Source organism: Trichoderma asperellum, chromosome 6 (genome assembly GCF_020647865.1).
Source record: "Trichoderma asperellum chromosome 6, complete sequence".
Taxonomy (NCBI): Eukaryota; Fungi; Ascomycota; class Sordariomycetes; order Hypocreales; family Hypocreaceae; genus Trichoderma; species Trichoderma asperellum.
In genome coordinates, this window is record NC_089420.1 from 210746 (window position 1) to 224917 (window position 14172).

Sequence of the window (14172 nt, forward strand, 5' to 3'; positions counted from 1 at the left end):
ACATTTATCACTACCTTTGGAAGCGGCGTCTTTTCTCCCGCCATCTCAACAATATCAGAGAAGTTTCATATTGCACCAGAAGTTGCTACACTGGGAGTAACACTCTATGTGCTGGGATTCTCATCAGGGTATGTCTTTGCTTTAATTTAATATCCATCTTTGAACAGAATATATCTCTCATTTGTATGAGGCCGTATCTAACACTACTGCAAGCCACTGCTATGGAGACCGCTTTCTGAGGTCAAGGGAAGACGACTGCCCCTTGTTATTGCCGCATTTGGAACTGCAATTTTCCAATTTTCTGTTGCAGTTTCTAAAGATGTTCAAAACATCATGATAAACCGATTTTTTGCAGGTTTTCTTTCTTTCTTTCTTTCTTTCTTTTGGGAACCGCTCCGCTTGCCGTGGGTGGCGGCGTGTTTGTCGACCTGTTCGATAACAAGACGCGCGGTGTTGCCGTAAGCATTTACATGAAAGCTCTCAATATTCTTGAGATATACTAAATTAGATATACTAAGTGACATGGTTCACTATTTGCGTTTTTATTGGCTCAATGTGCGCGCATTTTATCGGTGGCTTCATTGTGATGAGCCACCTTGGCTGGCGATGGATGCAATGTCTTACAGGAATGTTGGCTTCTGCCGCTGCGGTACTGAACTTGATCTTTGTACAAGAAACCAGTGCTCCTCTTATTTGGCTAAGAAGGCAGCCAAGCTACGACGGCTAACAAAGAACTACGCAATTCATGCTAAGCAAGAGGAGGCTGAAGTTAACCTTGGTGAGATGGTTGAACGCTACTTCATGCGCCCGTTTCGCATGCTTGTGGTCGAGCCTATTGTCCTACTTATGAGGTATGTCCACGCTACTCACATCCTATCTCTGAGCACGGTTAATTTTTTTCCCCTTTCTCTAGCCTCTACTCTGCATTCATCTACGGCCTTTTATATCTCTTTCTCACCGCATATCCCCAAATCTTCCAAGGAGTTTACGGCATGCGGCCTGGCATCAGCGGACTTCCAGAGCTGGGTGCTGTACTTGGCTGGATTATAACAGGTATCGTAATGACTCTACGCGCGCCAAATTACACACGTAAGCTTGTGGCCAACAATAATATGCCCGTACCTGAGTGGCGAATGCCTGAGGCAATGGTTGGAGCTGTGCTTTTCGCTGGCGGCATGTTTTGGCTTGGCTGGTCAGGATACCGAAAAGAGATTCACTGGATCGTGGCTACTATTGGTGGCTTTGTGACCGGTCTCGGTATATCAATGGTGTTTTTACAGGCGTTCAGTTATATAATTGACGCCTACTTGATGGTATTTACACCTCTACTCAGCTAAACTTGAATTGGCTTATCACTAACGCGGTGGTTTAGTTTGCGGCTTCAGCACTAGCAGCCAATACGTTCTTGCGGTCGGTGTTCGGCGCCATCTTTCTCCTATTCGCAACCTACATACTTAAGGGGCTTGGAATCCAATGAACAATGACATTGCTGGGCTCTGTTGCTGTTGTGCTTGCGCCTGTTTACTTCAAGGGCGCCCAGATTCGGAAGAACAGTAAATACACACCCAAATTCCCCCCCCCCCCAGCGCCCGCCGTCAAAGTGGAGAAAGAGATAGTTTAGGAAAGTTAACGATACCTGATTTGGGAAATGCTGGAAAGTTTTATGGGTTTTATGGCTTATTTTGAGATGAGATTCCAGAGAGCCGCGACCAAGGCACACACATTTTGTTTAGCATGATGCCAATTATAGCGACTGCGCGGATTTGCTACAGGCGATATTCCTATGTGGATAAGCAATGGTATAATGTACCCCTCACTTGTGGTGATTAATGACTAATAGGGCGCGCTGGAATGTTTGTCAGAGATTGTCGAAAGTATAATATAATAAATCTCGTCTTTCTTTCTTAATTCTGCCCGTAACTAGGCACCTATCTTTGGTACGCTTATAATTCATACAATGGAGTCCTTTAAGCCTTCGCATATCCTGGTGTTTGGTGCCACAGGCAACATTGGGAAACATATCGTCAATCAGCTCATTAGCGCTTGGCCTCCCTTCCCCCAAATTTCGATTTTCACCTCCGCAAACACGGTGTCTACCAAGCCTGACCTGTTGAATAAATGGAAAGCCGCAGGAGTATCTGTTATTGTCGCTGACGTAAAAGACTCAACAGACGTGAAAAATGCCTATCAAGGCGTTGACACCGCAATCAGTTGCCTTGGTAGAGGGGCTCTACAGCATCAATTCGAGCTCATCAAGCAAGCGGACGAGTCTGAATCCGTGCGGTGGTTTTTCCCTTCAGAATACGGCACCGACCCAGAACACAACCCCGGCAGCGCACATGAGAAGCCCCATACGTTTAAACGGGCAGTGCGCAAGGTATTTGCTGAGGAGGTGAAAAATTTGAAGCCTACGTATCTAGTTGTAGGGCCATACATTGAGATGTGGGTTCCTAAAGACTTAGTCAGTGGCTTTGATCTACAGAAGAGAGAAGCAACCATTATTGGAGATGGAGAGCAGCTTATTGGCTTCACCGCTATGGATGAGTGAGTTATCACAACCGATTTAGCTGACGATGGGAGCTAACCGCGGCGTTTCAACACAGCGTTGGTAAAGGAGTGGTGGCTGCGTTACAACGCCCAGAAATATCTGTTGGAAAGGCGTTGAAGATTGCTTCTTTCACGAAATCGTCAAATCAGGTTCTTGCTGAATTTGAAAAGCAGCTTGGTGAGAAATTCAATGTCACTTATATCTCGCTAGATGAAGTAAAAAGCGTTGAAGAGAAGTTCTGGGACGAAGGCAATCCGTTGGCAGTCGTTGCGGCGCTGCGACGCATCTGGGTTACAGGCGGAGCGGTATATGATAGACTCGACAACGAAGCTCTTGGGCTCCGTGAAGACCAGCTGCAGTCTCTGGAGGAAGCAGTGCGCGACAGACTCGATGAAAAGCCATTTTAAAGAATAGATAGTGTGAAGTACCTAGTCAGTGCCAGTAGCTATGCATGCACTGAAAATACTTGCCTCTCAAGCAGGTCGCAGAAACGAATGACTTTATGATCGTTGATGCCCCACTGGATGTGCGTAATGCGTAACGTGCTAAGGCCTTACCCCTGCAAAGAATTGAGAGGAAATGTTACAATTCAGTCGCCAGTCTCCATTACAAAACCCCTTCTCTTGTGCCCAGCCGCGTGATGATTATGATCCATATTCATATCAGTTCAGTTGCTTTGGCCTGGCAGTGTATATAACACGGAAGTGCTATAATAATAGGTATTGCTCATGTTCTAATAAACAAGCCAAGTAGGGCCGCTAGCAAGAAGTATTGTGTGTCAAACATCAGAATCGACCACTCGCTTCTTCATTACGCTAACCTCTAATGGCAGGATAAAGTCTCTTTATTGGCAAGAGTACTTTAAAATAAATAGAATTCGCATTGGCTACTAAGTATACCACGCATTCTCGATACTTATCCTCGCAATTGACTCAGAAGCAACTTGATTTGTCGCCCCGTGTATTGTTCTCACCTCTCGAAGTTGTCATGACAATTACGCTGTCCGTGAAACTGTATTTTCGAAAATCGAGACATAAAATGTGAGTGGCTCTTTGGTTTTATTTATAATCCTTATGGAATACTGAACTTTTGCCATCATTGCTGCCTGTTATGCGGCATGCGTCACGTAGGGCACAAGCAGTGCATTGCATAGAAATTGGATACATAGAGAGGCATGCATGTTGCCGTTCTACTTCAATAGCTCTGTCCAAAATTTTGAATTATATCTCTCTGCTCTCCATCGTTTATTTATGAGAAGCCTCTATCCTCTTTTTCTCTTCCTCTGAAGGGCCATTCCACCAGCGATAAATACCCTTACACCAAACCCAGGTCTCAATCGTTCCGAAAATGCTCAAGACTGCAATTACAAAGATCCTGACGTTCTTGCTCATTCCCAAACCCTCAAAGCTAAACTTGGGTAGCTCATCGTCTTTTTGCTGCTGATTGCAAAGGTGGGAGCGAGTATAAAATGTTCTCAAAGATGTATGTCCATTGAAGATGACTCGATTCTTGTGGTATTGGCACAGAAGGTTGGATACAATAGGGGTTCCAGTCAGCGTTGAACGTTGCGTCCGAGAGGCTGAGGCAAGGTTTGTCAGCGCGAGTGTGGGCTTCATGTCTGTGAGGAGGTGGCCTTGTAGAAGTAAGTTCAGTTTATGGTAGTTACTGTTAATGGAAAATCGAACGCGGGGGAAAAAAAGGAACGGGGTGAAAAATGGGAAAAGAAGCAGGATGGGAAAGCAGCTGAAATTTATATCGACAGATGGATATTCGTCCTCAGGCCAGCAAACCCTACATTCTAAGGGTACAGATCCTAGTAAATCCCAGGCCTGGCCGCTAGGTGAAGGGCGAGGACTTTCCTAATGGTAGCAAATGGTGCATGGAGGTCAATGAAGGGCATCAGCAAATCGGTCTCAAATCCTCCTTCTTTTCAACTACCAGATTTTGCTGCGGCGTGTGAAAGCACTTTCTCAGTCCAAATTCAGACTGACCACACTGATGACAATGATCGCTGCTGGATATCAATGGGTTTAGGCCAATGTTAGCCCATACAGTATGTTTATAGGCTAGGCTAGCGACACCCCTAGCACTCTTGGTTACGATCTCTCATAAAGCTGCATGACTGGGAGATACCGAAGCTGAGATAGATTGTAAATGAGACTGAATATCTCTCTTGTTCCCCGACTCCTGTTTCGAGTTGATTCGACTTGCACTGTACCATAATTGTGCTTGGCATAACTTGTTCCTGCTGCATTAGCGTTTTCGCGGATCGGTACTCCATACGCTGCAGCTAGATTCGGTACCGAAACGCAGTTTTAGCAGTTCCTCAAGAATGTGGGCTACGTTCAACGTTGTTAATAAATGCAATCTTTCAAAGCTAGGAAGTACAATTAAGTTAACCAAAACAGCAATTGGTGATGAAAATCTTGAATCAATAATTATTTAAAGCGAAGATAATTTAGAGGTATTCTATGTAAGACAGATAAACTGTTAAGGCCCTATGCAGATTCGTCCAACGTGGCAGAGTCTCTCATTATTATCAACATGATTCGCGGAATAAGCTTAAAATTTGGTCATTTGATATCACTTATTCTTGAACCGGCCTATAGGATTAAATACTACCTGACAAGACATGCAGCATTGTCTAATGAGAGACAATCGGACCCGCTGCACTCCGTTAGAGCAGACGAGATTCAGATGCGGCACCCGAGGGCCACTCTCGGTCCCGAGGATCGCATCTAGCTTAAGTTTTAAGAGCCCGGGTAAGTCGCACATCTCGCCACCACTGTACAACGTTTCACTTTGACTCCGAAAAATTGCGGTGTCGAAGTTGTCCACTCGTTACCATGCCGGAACTAATCATCTATATAAAGGCCGCATTATCTAGCACTTGGCACAGATCTGATATGAGCATCATCTCATATGCATAGCATAACCGAGCCATTTTCACCATCTTTGTTATAAAGACCCTAGTACGATCGCTACAGCATGTCTCCCAGCATTGCCATTATCGGTGGTGGGCCATGTGGTTTGACCTTAGCACGCCTTTTAGAGCGCAAAGGCATCGACTACGTGGTCTATGAGCGTGACGAAACCGACGATTCTGGTCGCAGAGGAGGCAGCCTCGATATTCATGCAGAGACTGGACAGCTTGCGCTGAAAGAAGCAGGTCTTTTTGAAGAGTTCTTGAAGTATGCGAGATATGAAGACACTGTGTTTAGAATTGCAAACCAGAAAGGGGAGAGAGTATTTCACGCTGAAGAAGGGGGGCGTGACGCGCCCGAGATCGATCGCATTCAGCTCCGCCAGATTTTATTAGACTCCATCCCAAGTACAAAAATCCATTGGAATCATGTTCTCAAGGGAGTAACCTTGGATAAGGATGGGCACCATATCCTTGAGTTTACAAATGGCGTTTCAGCCACTGGATTCAAGCTGGTGGTTGGTGCAGATGGTGCCTGGAGTAAAGTGCGAGCATCGGTACGTTTATCAGCCTCGTCATATGATATTTAATGCTCTTTCTCCTTCTCCACTCACTAATAGTTGCACTCACAGATAACAGAAGCAAAGCCAAAATACTCAGGCAATCACTACATCGAATCAAGAATAAACCCCGGCAACTCTCTTTACACTACGATGGTTTCGAAAGTTGGCGCAGGCACTTTGGTGTGTCTAGGTTCTTCAAAAGAGATCGTTATTCAGCGTCAAGGCGACGGATCTTACAGGATTTATCTCGGTATTTCGGTGCCAGAAAATTTTGTGCGAGGTGGCGCCGTGGACTTGACTGATACTGAGTCTACCCGTCAATTATTTCTTTCTTCAGAATTCTTCGAGGACTGGGCAGATGAATTAAAAGATATTATTCGCCACTCTGAGGATTTTAGCCCCTGGTCTTTGTACTACATACCTCCAGAAACCATGAGCTGGAAGCCTATTCCTGGCCTGACATTGGTTGGAGATGCAGCCCACGTCGCAACTCCAAATGGTGAAGGTGTCAACTGCGCTATGGCAGATGCACTCTCTCTGGCCACCAAAATTGCAACATATGGCACAGATGATATTGATCGTGCCGTTATCGAGTATGAAGAGGATATGTTCAAACGCGCAGTAGAGCATATTAACAGCGGTTTGGAAATGGGAGCCGTGATGAGACACAAAGACGGTCCTATGGCCCTCATCTCCTTTTTCAAGACCGTAACGGAAAATGCAACGCAATCTTCCTGAGTTTGCAAGTATTCAACAGCGGGAGAGTTGAGTTCCCAAGCATATCACAATCTTGTTTATAATATACATTACAAAAGACGAGCACTCGACCCTGAAAACTAGAATATTTTCTCTATAATATAGCATAGTTATCTAGTGTAAATAGCTAAATAGATAGTAATTAGACAGATAAGTAGATAGATCGATTAGTAAACCAAAAGTCATTCGAGACAAATCAGGGTGCACTCATCCCATTGAGACATAATATAAGCCGTATTTTAAAACGGCGAGGGGGGCCAATCGGACAACTATAAGCTGCTCGGCCTAGATGCTGTTAAAGCTTCACTCTGTGGCTACCCATGCATGACTAACTGGGGTTTTAGATGATGGAGGCCATGAGCTCCGAAAAGTTGCCAATACGTCCTTCTATTAGGCCACCAAGGCAATGAGGCATATCCTTAATATGCTACTTCTTTTTTCATTATATTTCCTGATCTTTATTCTTTCACCTAATATTATTATTAACATGCGCATTACCTTACTCGCCTAGCAGCCTGCATGCTTAGCCTCTGTACATGGCATCGACTTCTGGTATCTGGTCTACTGCGGCTAAAAGGGAAAATATCAATAGCAGTACTGCAGTGCAGTGGATGCAAGGGAGAAGTGGAATTTGTGGCTGTTCGGGAGATGATGTGCAATATTGCCGAGCAAATAATTGCCATTGGCTCATTTCTAGAATTACATCCGTCGGTTGTGTCTCGTTAAGATATATCTTTTAGTAAAAGGACTAATGTGCCTGTTAATATTTTACTGCTCCCACCTCTCTAGAAGCTGAGACCATAATTCTTATTTTCAATTTGATGCTATACCCCAAATCTAGCGTCGAATACTAGCTCAAATGGTGTATAACCACCCAAGCTTGAGTTTTAAGACACAAGCACGCGGCTTAACAACCAAGCATAGAGCCGAGAATTGCAAGATGATTGGCTGCATTGATCGCTCAACATAGCGCCGGCAATAAAACCCAATCACTTGACAGTTGCATCACTAGTCTATCAGATCGGTAGTTCACCGACCTTGAATATTGACTCGATATGCCAATGAAAAGGCCCTGACTCTGTAAGATGCACCCATACTCGTGGTATTTACGATTACTCCACACCAATTCAATCTACCCCGCGTTTTATTAAATTTAAATACTACCCCAGATTCTGTAGAGCAGTATGCCTACCAGATGCCGTGGTCGACATCGTGCATGATACCAACCCATACCGAGCCGCTGGGCCCAGATCTTGTATCGGGTAATTCAAGTGCGCCAGCTGAAGCTATAATTACAGAAAAAACGTCGAAATGGTTTTTCTTGGCCTCCGAGGCAAGAAGCTTTTAGCCGGAATCACAATTTCAAGTGGTTTGGGCTTCATACTTTTCGGTACCAGATCCCGCCCTATTTTATGCTCTACTACAAGCTCAAAATAGATGCGTCTGATGAGCATGGACTCCGTTATTGATCAACTCTTCTTCTACTAGGATATGACAATGGTGTTATCGGTGGTCTGCTTACCGCCCCTGACTTCGAATCAACATTTAATCTCGATTCCACCCTACAAGGCGTGGTCACGTCACTATTTGAGCTCGGATGTTTCTTTGGATCTCTTCTTACAGCAGCTGCAGGCGGACGATTTGGCCGCCGAACCCTCGCGCATTTTGGAACATTGGCCATTACCATCGGATCTCTCCTTCAGGCTTCCAGTTTCTCCGTTGGCCAACTGATGGTTGGTCGCATTGTTGCTGGCGTCGGCCTCGGACTGATCTCTAGTAATATGGCAATCTGGCAGTCGGAGACAGCACCAGCAAAGGTCCGTGGCACTTTGGTCGCATGCTCTCTGAGCTTCCTCATTGTCGGCCAGCTTCTTGCCAATTTAGTAGACTATGGCATGAACAGCTACTCTGGCCCTGTCACATGGCGTTTCCCAATTGCCTTTCAGTCGACACTCGCACTTCTAATGAGTGCTCTTTTATTTTTCATGCCTGAATGTAAGTTTGACCATTTTTGCGACAGTCAACCTATATTATATCGACGAATAAACTAACAATACAATGCGTAGCTCCTCGATATCTCATCCTGAAGGATCGTATTGAAGACACTGTGACAGTTCTGCAGGCGCTCAAAGACACGGCAGACAGAGAGTCCGTAGCTGCTGAAATTACGGAGATAAAAGAGGCGCTGTTGCTGGAATTAAACTCTCAAAAAAGCTGGACAGATCTATTCAGGGCTGATAAGGTCAAATCGTGCCGTCGTGTCCTAATTGCTTGCGCAGTCAACCTGATGCAAGATCTGAGTGGCAGTACACCAATAGCTTATTACACCACTTTTATGTAAGTTTGGTCTGGGGTATTAGACATTTTGAGCGGTATTAACTGGAATCTGATGCCTCTAGCTTTCAAAATTCCGTTGGATTCTCTCGGCATTTGTCCCTGCTCATGTCTATTTTCTTACAACTATGGTTCCTTTTGGCGTCTACGCTAACCTGGTGGTTGATTGAACGCGTTGGGCGTCGGAGACTGTTTATGCTCTCTGCCTGTTGCATGGGAATGGTTATGGTAATTGTTGCCGCAATGCTTGCTGTCAACACGCGTACTTCTGGAATCGTCGCCGTGGTCATGATATTTGCATACCAAGCCTTTTTTACCTGGGGATTCATGGGCGGCGTCTGGGTAAGTCATCTTGGGATTCCATAAACGTTTTTCAATCCTTCAAACAGTGTACTGATATTTATGGTATAGGTTTATGGGCCGGAAATATTGCCACTTGAATATCGATCTAAAGGGATGGGCCTTGCAACGGCAACCCTATGGTTATTCTCTTTCGTGATGGTGGAAATTGTCCCATCGAGTATCGCTAACATTGGATGGAAAACGTACATTATTTTCGCCGTTTTCAACTTTTCTTTTATCCCCATCATCTATTTATTCTTCCCGGAAACGAAAGGGCTTAGCCTGGAGCTGGTGGATCTTGCGTTTATGGACGATACAACCACTCCAGTCAAGCGCGCTAAAGAATTGCACAAGATGATTGCATCTGGAGAGGAATTGACACTAAGAACTGAAGTTGGGGGGAAAGATATTGACATTATACAGATAGAAGGAAAGTCTGATTAAATGGCGAATGCAAGCCTTACTTGCTAAACCTATATCACAAATGATACCTAATGGGTTGCTACCAAAAAAAGATGATTTGCTGGGGGCACCATTGGGTCGTCTAGACATATTGTACTGTACGATTACATAATTTTGATTACATACAATGCCGAGATCGCTATCTCCATCGGAAGATTCCATATTTTCTTTTTGCATCGCTAACTGCATCTCGTAACCCCGTAAGACCAAGCTTAGGTACATACATGGAGCGTTAGGGTAGTCTTCAGCAAGATAACCCGATAGTACCCATTTGTACGGAATTTATCTGCGCATAGTAGATCAATAGCAATTGTTATGCGTTATAAAGCTTTGCTGCTCGCGAAATTATGAAATGTTCGAATGGATAGGATATAATTTTTTGCTCTTCATCGGGAAACTTTCTGTTCAGCAGTGCCTCCCTTAATCCAATGTCCTTCACTCGTAGGTGATTGCGACATATACAGCCACCAAAGTTGGAGGCTCATAATTAAAATTTTTTGACAGGTCTTGTACGTTTCGTTCCGCGTGGGCGGCAAAACTCCATCCTCATCGGGGAGCCCTTGAACTCCGATATCGACGTCGGCAAAGAAGTCAGAAATGGCCACGATGTTAAAGTAAAAGTTTTCAGCGGCACTTCGGTCCTGGATACTGGCTCAGAAACTGGTGTTGTCGAATCTATCGATCGCATTTTATCGCCACTATCCATGTCTGAAGTTGGCGCCATTCGGTGTATTGGATTAAATGTGAGAATCTCTAGCAAATTTCTAAAATCGGATCAATTTTTTTTAAAACATTTATAGTACGCAAAACATGCAAAAGAGGCCAATCTTGCACTGCCCTCTGTACCAGTTGTATTTCTGTGAGTAACAACTTCCAGGCTCCATGACATCAATGCTAATGGACATATCTTCTTCATAGAAAGCCAGCAACATCTCTCGCAGATCCATGGCCTGCATCGACTATTATCCCTTCATTCTCACTTGTCGATGACACAGCTGATTATGAATCCGAGCTATGCGTAGTAATTGGCAAGCCCGCTAAAAATGTGAGCGAGGACGACGCACTCTCCTACGTTCTAGGATACACTGCATCGAATGACATTTCGGCGCGAAAAAGCCAATTTGAGCAGTCGCAATGGTGTTTCAGTAAAGGCTTTGATACATCCTGTCCTATTGGCCCTACTCTGGTTTCCACATGTGTTATACCAGATCCAAGCAAACTTCGCATTCGTGGGCTCAAAAATGGCAAGGTAATGCAAAATTCACCACTTAGGTAAGTCTCGTAGCTCTTTTCTACAAGAATTAATATTTTTTTATAGCTCTATTTCATCAGCCGTGCTAACTATGAGCACATATAGTGATTTAATATTCAGCATCCCTGCACTTGTCAGCTGGTTATCTCAAGGAACAACACTGCCCGCTGGTACAATCATTCTCACAGGAACACCATCAGGAATCGGTATGGCGATGGAGCCAACTGGGTATTTACATGAAGGCGATGAGTTCACAGTTGAAATTCTTCCTCATATTGGGAGTCTCTACTCTACAATTAAAAATGAATAGTGGTATTCCATAATTTGATAAGTAGCTCCACTGTTGCTGTTTGAGGTTTAAGAACGGTTTTTGTGCAACTTGATAGCATAAATAATTCGCCAGATATACAGAATATTACAATGCAATATACGTAATGATACGGGACCTCTATCACACCTACTGTACATTGTATATGGCGGTTTATAGTATCCCGCGCTCAGTAGTACTTCAAGTATTTTATAGAGACCATATCTCACTGTTGATAGAAAGTCATTCTGGGCTAAAGATTTCCCCATTTGGCAATATAAAAGCTGCCTTGCATTTTGTAACGATGGATTCTATCCTAAAGCCCAGATCGTCAGAGTGTCTCTCCTCTTACCTCTCGACCATGAAGTTTGACTTGTAATACCTCAAAATTCAACGGTAGAGAAGCTCGGTTGGAAATGGAGATCAAGAAAATGTTAACTGATAGGCGTTAAATGTGCGGCACAGCAATTCTGGATTTTAGAAGATGAGGATAATCGTCTTTGCAACAGGCCGATATCGGCCTGTGATCACACCAGCATGCAAAATGAAGACTGAAAGAGGAAACTAGTGATTGGTAAGCATCCATAATGGGATTAGATGATGGCTTGCCGTACCAAAGCGCAAGCGTCAAACATAATCAAATAATGAAAACTGCATCACGATATTGCGTCTCGGACGGAAGGATCTCCGTGCATATATCAATGGATCATCAGAAGGGCGTCCCCCACATAGTGTGCAATATACGTGGTCCATAGATACTAATGTAGTGCTTTCATTGGACTTTGCTCATCTGTACGCGTTTAAGAGTGTTGTCCGCTTCACTCACCCGGTACAGCTACATGCATGTACTCGTGTGCTATTATTGGACGATCTAGTCAGGCCGTATGGAAACTATGGAGCAAAATATTATGTTGTATTGCGTATGATAAGTTCATATGGATACTATCGGCTCTCAAAGATGTCCTCGAATTATTCTAAATGCCTAAATAGATATAGGTGTTACCTCCCAGAAGAACACTACATTACCATCTTCATTCCCATTCGTCACAACCAGAGTCAATTGTCACCATAATGGCACCCCAACAAAGCCATAGCAACTTCGGATACCCGAATCTTCTTGATAAGAGCAATGACGCTGCAGCCGTTGTAAACACTCCTGTTAAGCCTTTTCATGTTCCACAAACAAAGTGCACAGATCAAATGATGATATGGCAATGGGACGAAGCAATAGGCTGGCAGGCTCCCGAAGTTTGACCACATGGGCCGCTCCCCATAATGCCCAGCGCTAGTGTTTTCCAATATGCAACAGAATGCTTCGAAGGCATTAAAATTTACCGGGGATAAGACAATCGATTACGGGTTTTCCGACTGTAGCTCAACTGCTAGCGGATGCTGAAGTCATCTCTTCGCGTTGGGCTTCCTTCATTTCATACAGCTCATTTTGAATATATCATCATGCAATATGGAGTGCTTCAAGCTGAAAAATGGCTACCCAGTGGACAAACAGGGTAAACTCTGTATCTACGACCAACACACATAGGAACTACAGCTGTCCTTGGTGTGCAAAAGCCCCGACAGTCCTTGATGTACATCATTTGCGACGCTACTCCTAGGATTTTCGACCAAAGGGAATGGCATGAGATTGCTGACTTCCCCAGCTGACACGGCCCGAACTTGGCCTGGTGGATTCGGAAATCGAAAGCTTGGAGGCAACTATGGGCCAACTCTACCTGCACACGACGCGGCCCTTCAGGCTGGATTCGACCAAGTGCTATGGCTATTTGGGCCTGAAGAATTTGTTACTGAAGCAGGCGCGAATAACTTTTTCGTTGTCTGGAAAACGAAACAAGGTGATATTGAACTCCTTACTGCGGGTCTGGACAATGGCACAACATTAGAAGGCGTGACTCGCTATACTGTCTTGGATTTGGTACGATCCAATCGTAGCGAACAGTCTCTGTGGCAATATAATGGGGAATCCCTTCCTCCTTTAACAGTAGTCGAAAGAGACTTCTCTATAAATGAGATGCAAGATGCAGTGGAGGAAGGCCGACTGATTTAGGCATTTGCAGCAGGAACTGCGGTAAGTCATTCCCAAACCTCATTATCAAATTAAATTAAAAATTCAAACGACTCATATATTTATTCAAGTGTTTTATTGCGCCAGCTGAAATCATTCACCTCCGAGGAAAAGATATACGTATTCCTCTTCCACCCGCAGGGTCAGCTATCGGATATCGTATTTGGGGTGCAAGATTCTCGCAAATGGACTCGAGAGATTTAAAGTTATTAGGTATTGTGTGTAATTATAGTATAGTAATAAAGACAAACTTATTGTGTCACAATTAAGCATAACTCAATCGAAACTCAGAGAGAATTTATAGGCCGGAGAACAAGGTAAAAGCCATACAAAAGCCATGGGCCTGTTCTATCACCGGCACTCAATACATTAAGTTATGTTAATTTATTTCACACTGATACACCAGTATTACGACTCTGTGCCCTTGAAATATCTCGTGGAGCCCATTTAATAACTGACATTCCAATTTCGTTGGTAGTACCATTTTCAGCATGACCAGATTATACCCCTCACGATCGTCCGATTGAACACTCTTTTACCGACGTCAAAATTAAAGCCAAGTCTTTCCTCGGTATTAGCGAGAAAATTTATGTTCTTAACTGCCG

At 44.2% G+C, this 14172-nt stretch overlaps 6 protein-coding genes across 6 annotated transcripts; 5 read left to right on the plus strand and 1 right to left on the minus strand.

Moving 5' to 3' along the window:
• Positions 1–615: 615 nt before the first annotated feature.
• TrAFT101_009522 (uncharacterized protein) lies at positions 616–1337 on the plus strand (the record flags this gene model as incomplete). The annotated part of the gene is made up of 2 exons (XM_024903890.2): positions 616–851; positions 914–1337. The coding sequence occupies 2 exons, from the start codon at positions 616–618 to the stop codon at positions 1335–1337; spliced, it is 660 nt and encodes a 219-aa protein (XP_024761540.2).
• A 582-nt stretch (positions 1338–1919) lies between these two features.
• Positions 1920–3122, plus strand: TrAFT101_009523 (uncharacterized protein). The gene is made up of 2 exons (XM_024908117.2): positions 1920–2544; positions 2604–3122. Exons 1-2 carry the CDS (start codon positions 1958–1960, stop codon positions 2953–2955), a joined length of 939 nt encoding a protein of 312 aa, XP_024761539.2. The 5' UTR covers positions 1920–1957; the 3' UTR covers positions 2956–3122.
• A 608-nt stretch (positions 3123–3730) lies between these two features.
• Positions 3731–4238, minus strand: TrAFT101_009524 (uncharacterized protein). Its single transcript, XM_024908116.2, has one exon. The coding sequence runs from the start codon at positions 4162–4164 to the stop codon at positions 3793–3795; it is 372 nt and encodes a 123-aa protein (XP_024761538.2). The 5' UTR covers positions 4165–4238; the 3' UTR covers positions 3731–3792.
• A 1118-nt stretch (positions 4239–5356) lies between these two features.
• TrAFT101_009525 (uncharacterized protein) lies at positions 5357–6988 on the plus strand. Its single transcript, XM_024901904.2, has 2 exons — positions 5357–6028; positions 6104–6988. Exons 1-2 carry the CDS (start codon positions 5537–5539, stop codon positions 6770–6772), a joined length of 1161 nt encoding a protein of 386 aa, XP_024761537.2. The 5' UTR covers positions 5357–5536; the 3' UTR covers positions 6773–6988.
• Positions 6989–8101: 1113 nt separating this feature from the next.
• TrAFT101_009526 (uncharacterized protein) lies at positions 8102–9910 on the plus strand (the record flags this gene model as incomplete). The annotated part of the gene is made up of 5 exons (XM_024903887.2): positions 8102–8180; positions 8279–8785; positions 8857–9127; positions 9190–9466; positions 9536–9910. The coding sequence occupies 5 exons, from the start codon at positions 8102–8104 to the stop codon at positions 9908–9910; spliced, it is 1509 nt and encodes a 502-aa protein (XP_024761536.2).
• Positions 9911–10356: 446 nt separating this feature from the next.
• TrAFT101_009527 (uncharacterized protein) lies at positions 10357–11490 on the plus strand (the record flags this gene model as incomplete). The annotated part of the gene is made up of 5 exons (XM_024909804.2): positions 10357–10369; positions 10433–10671; positions 10729–10787; positions 10847–11200; positions 11286–11490. The coding sequence occupies 5 exons, from the start codon at positions 10357–10359 to the stop codon at positions 11488–11490; spliced, it is 870 nt and encodes a 289-aa protein (XP_024761535.2).
• Between the last annotated feature and the right edge of the window lie 2682 nt (positions 11491–14172).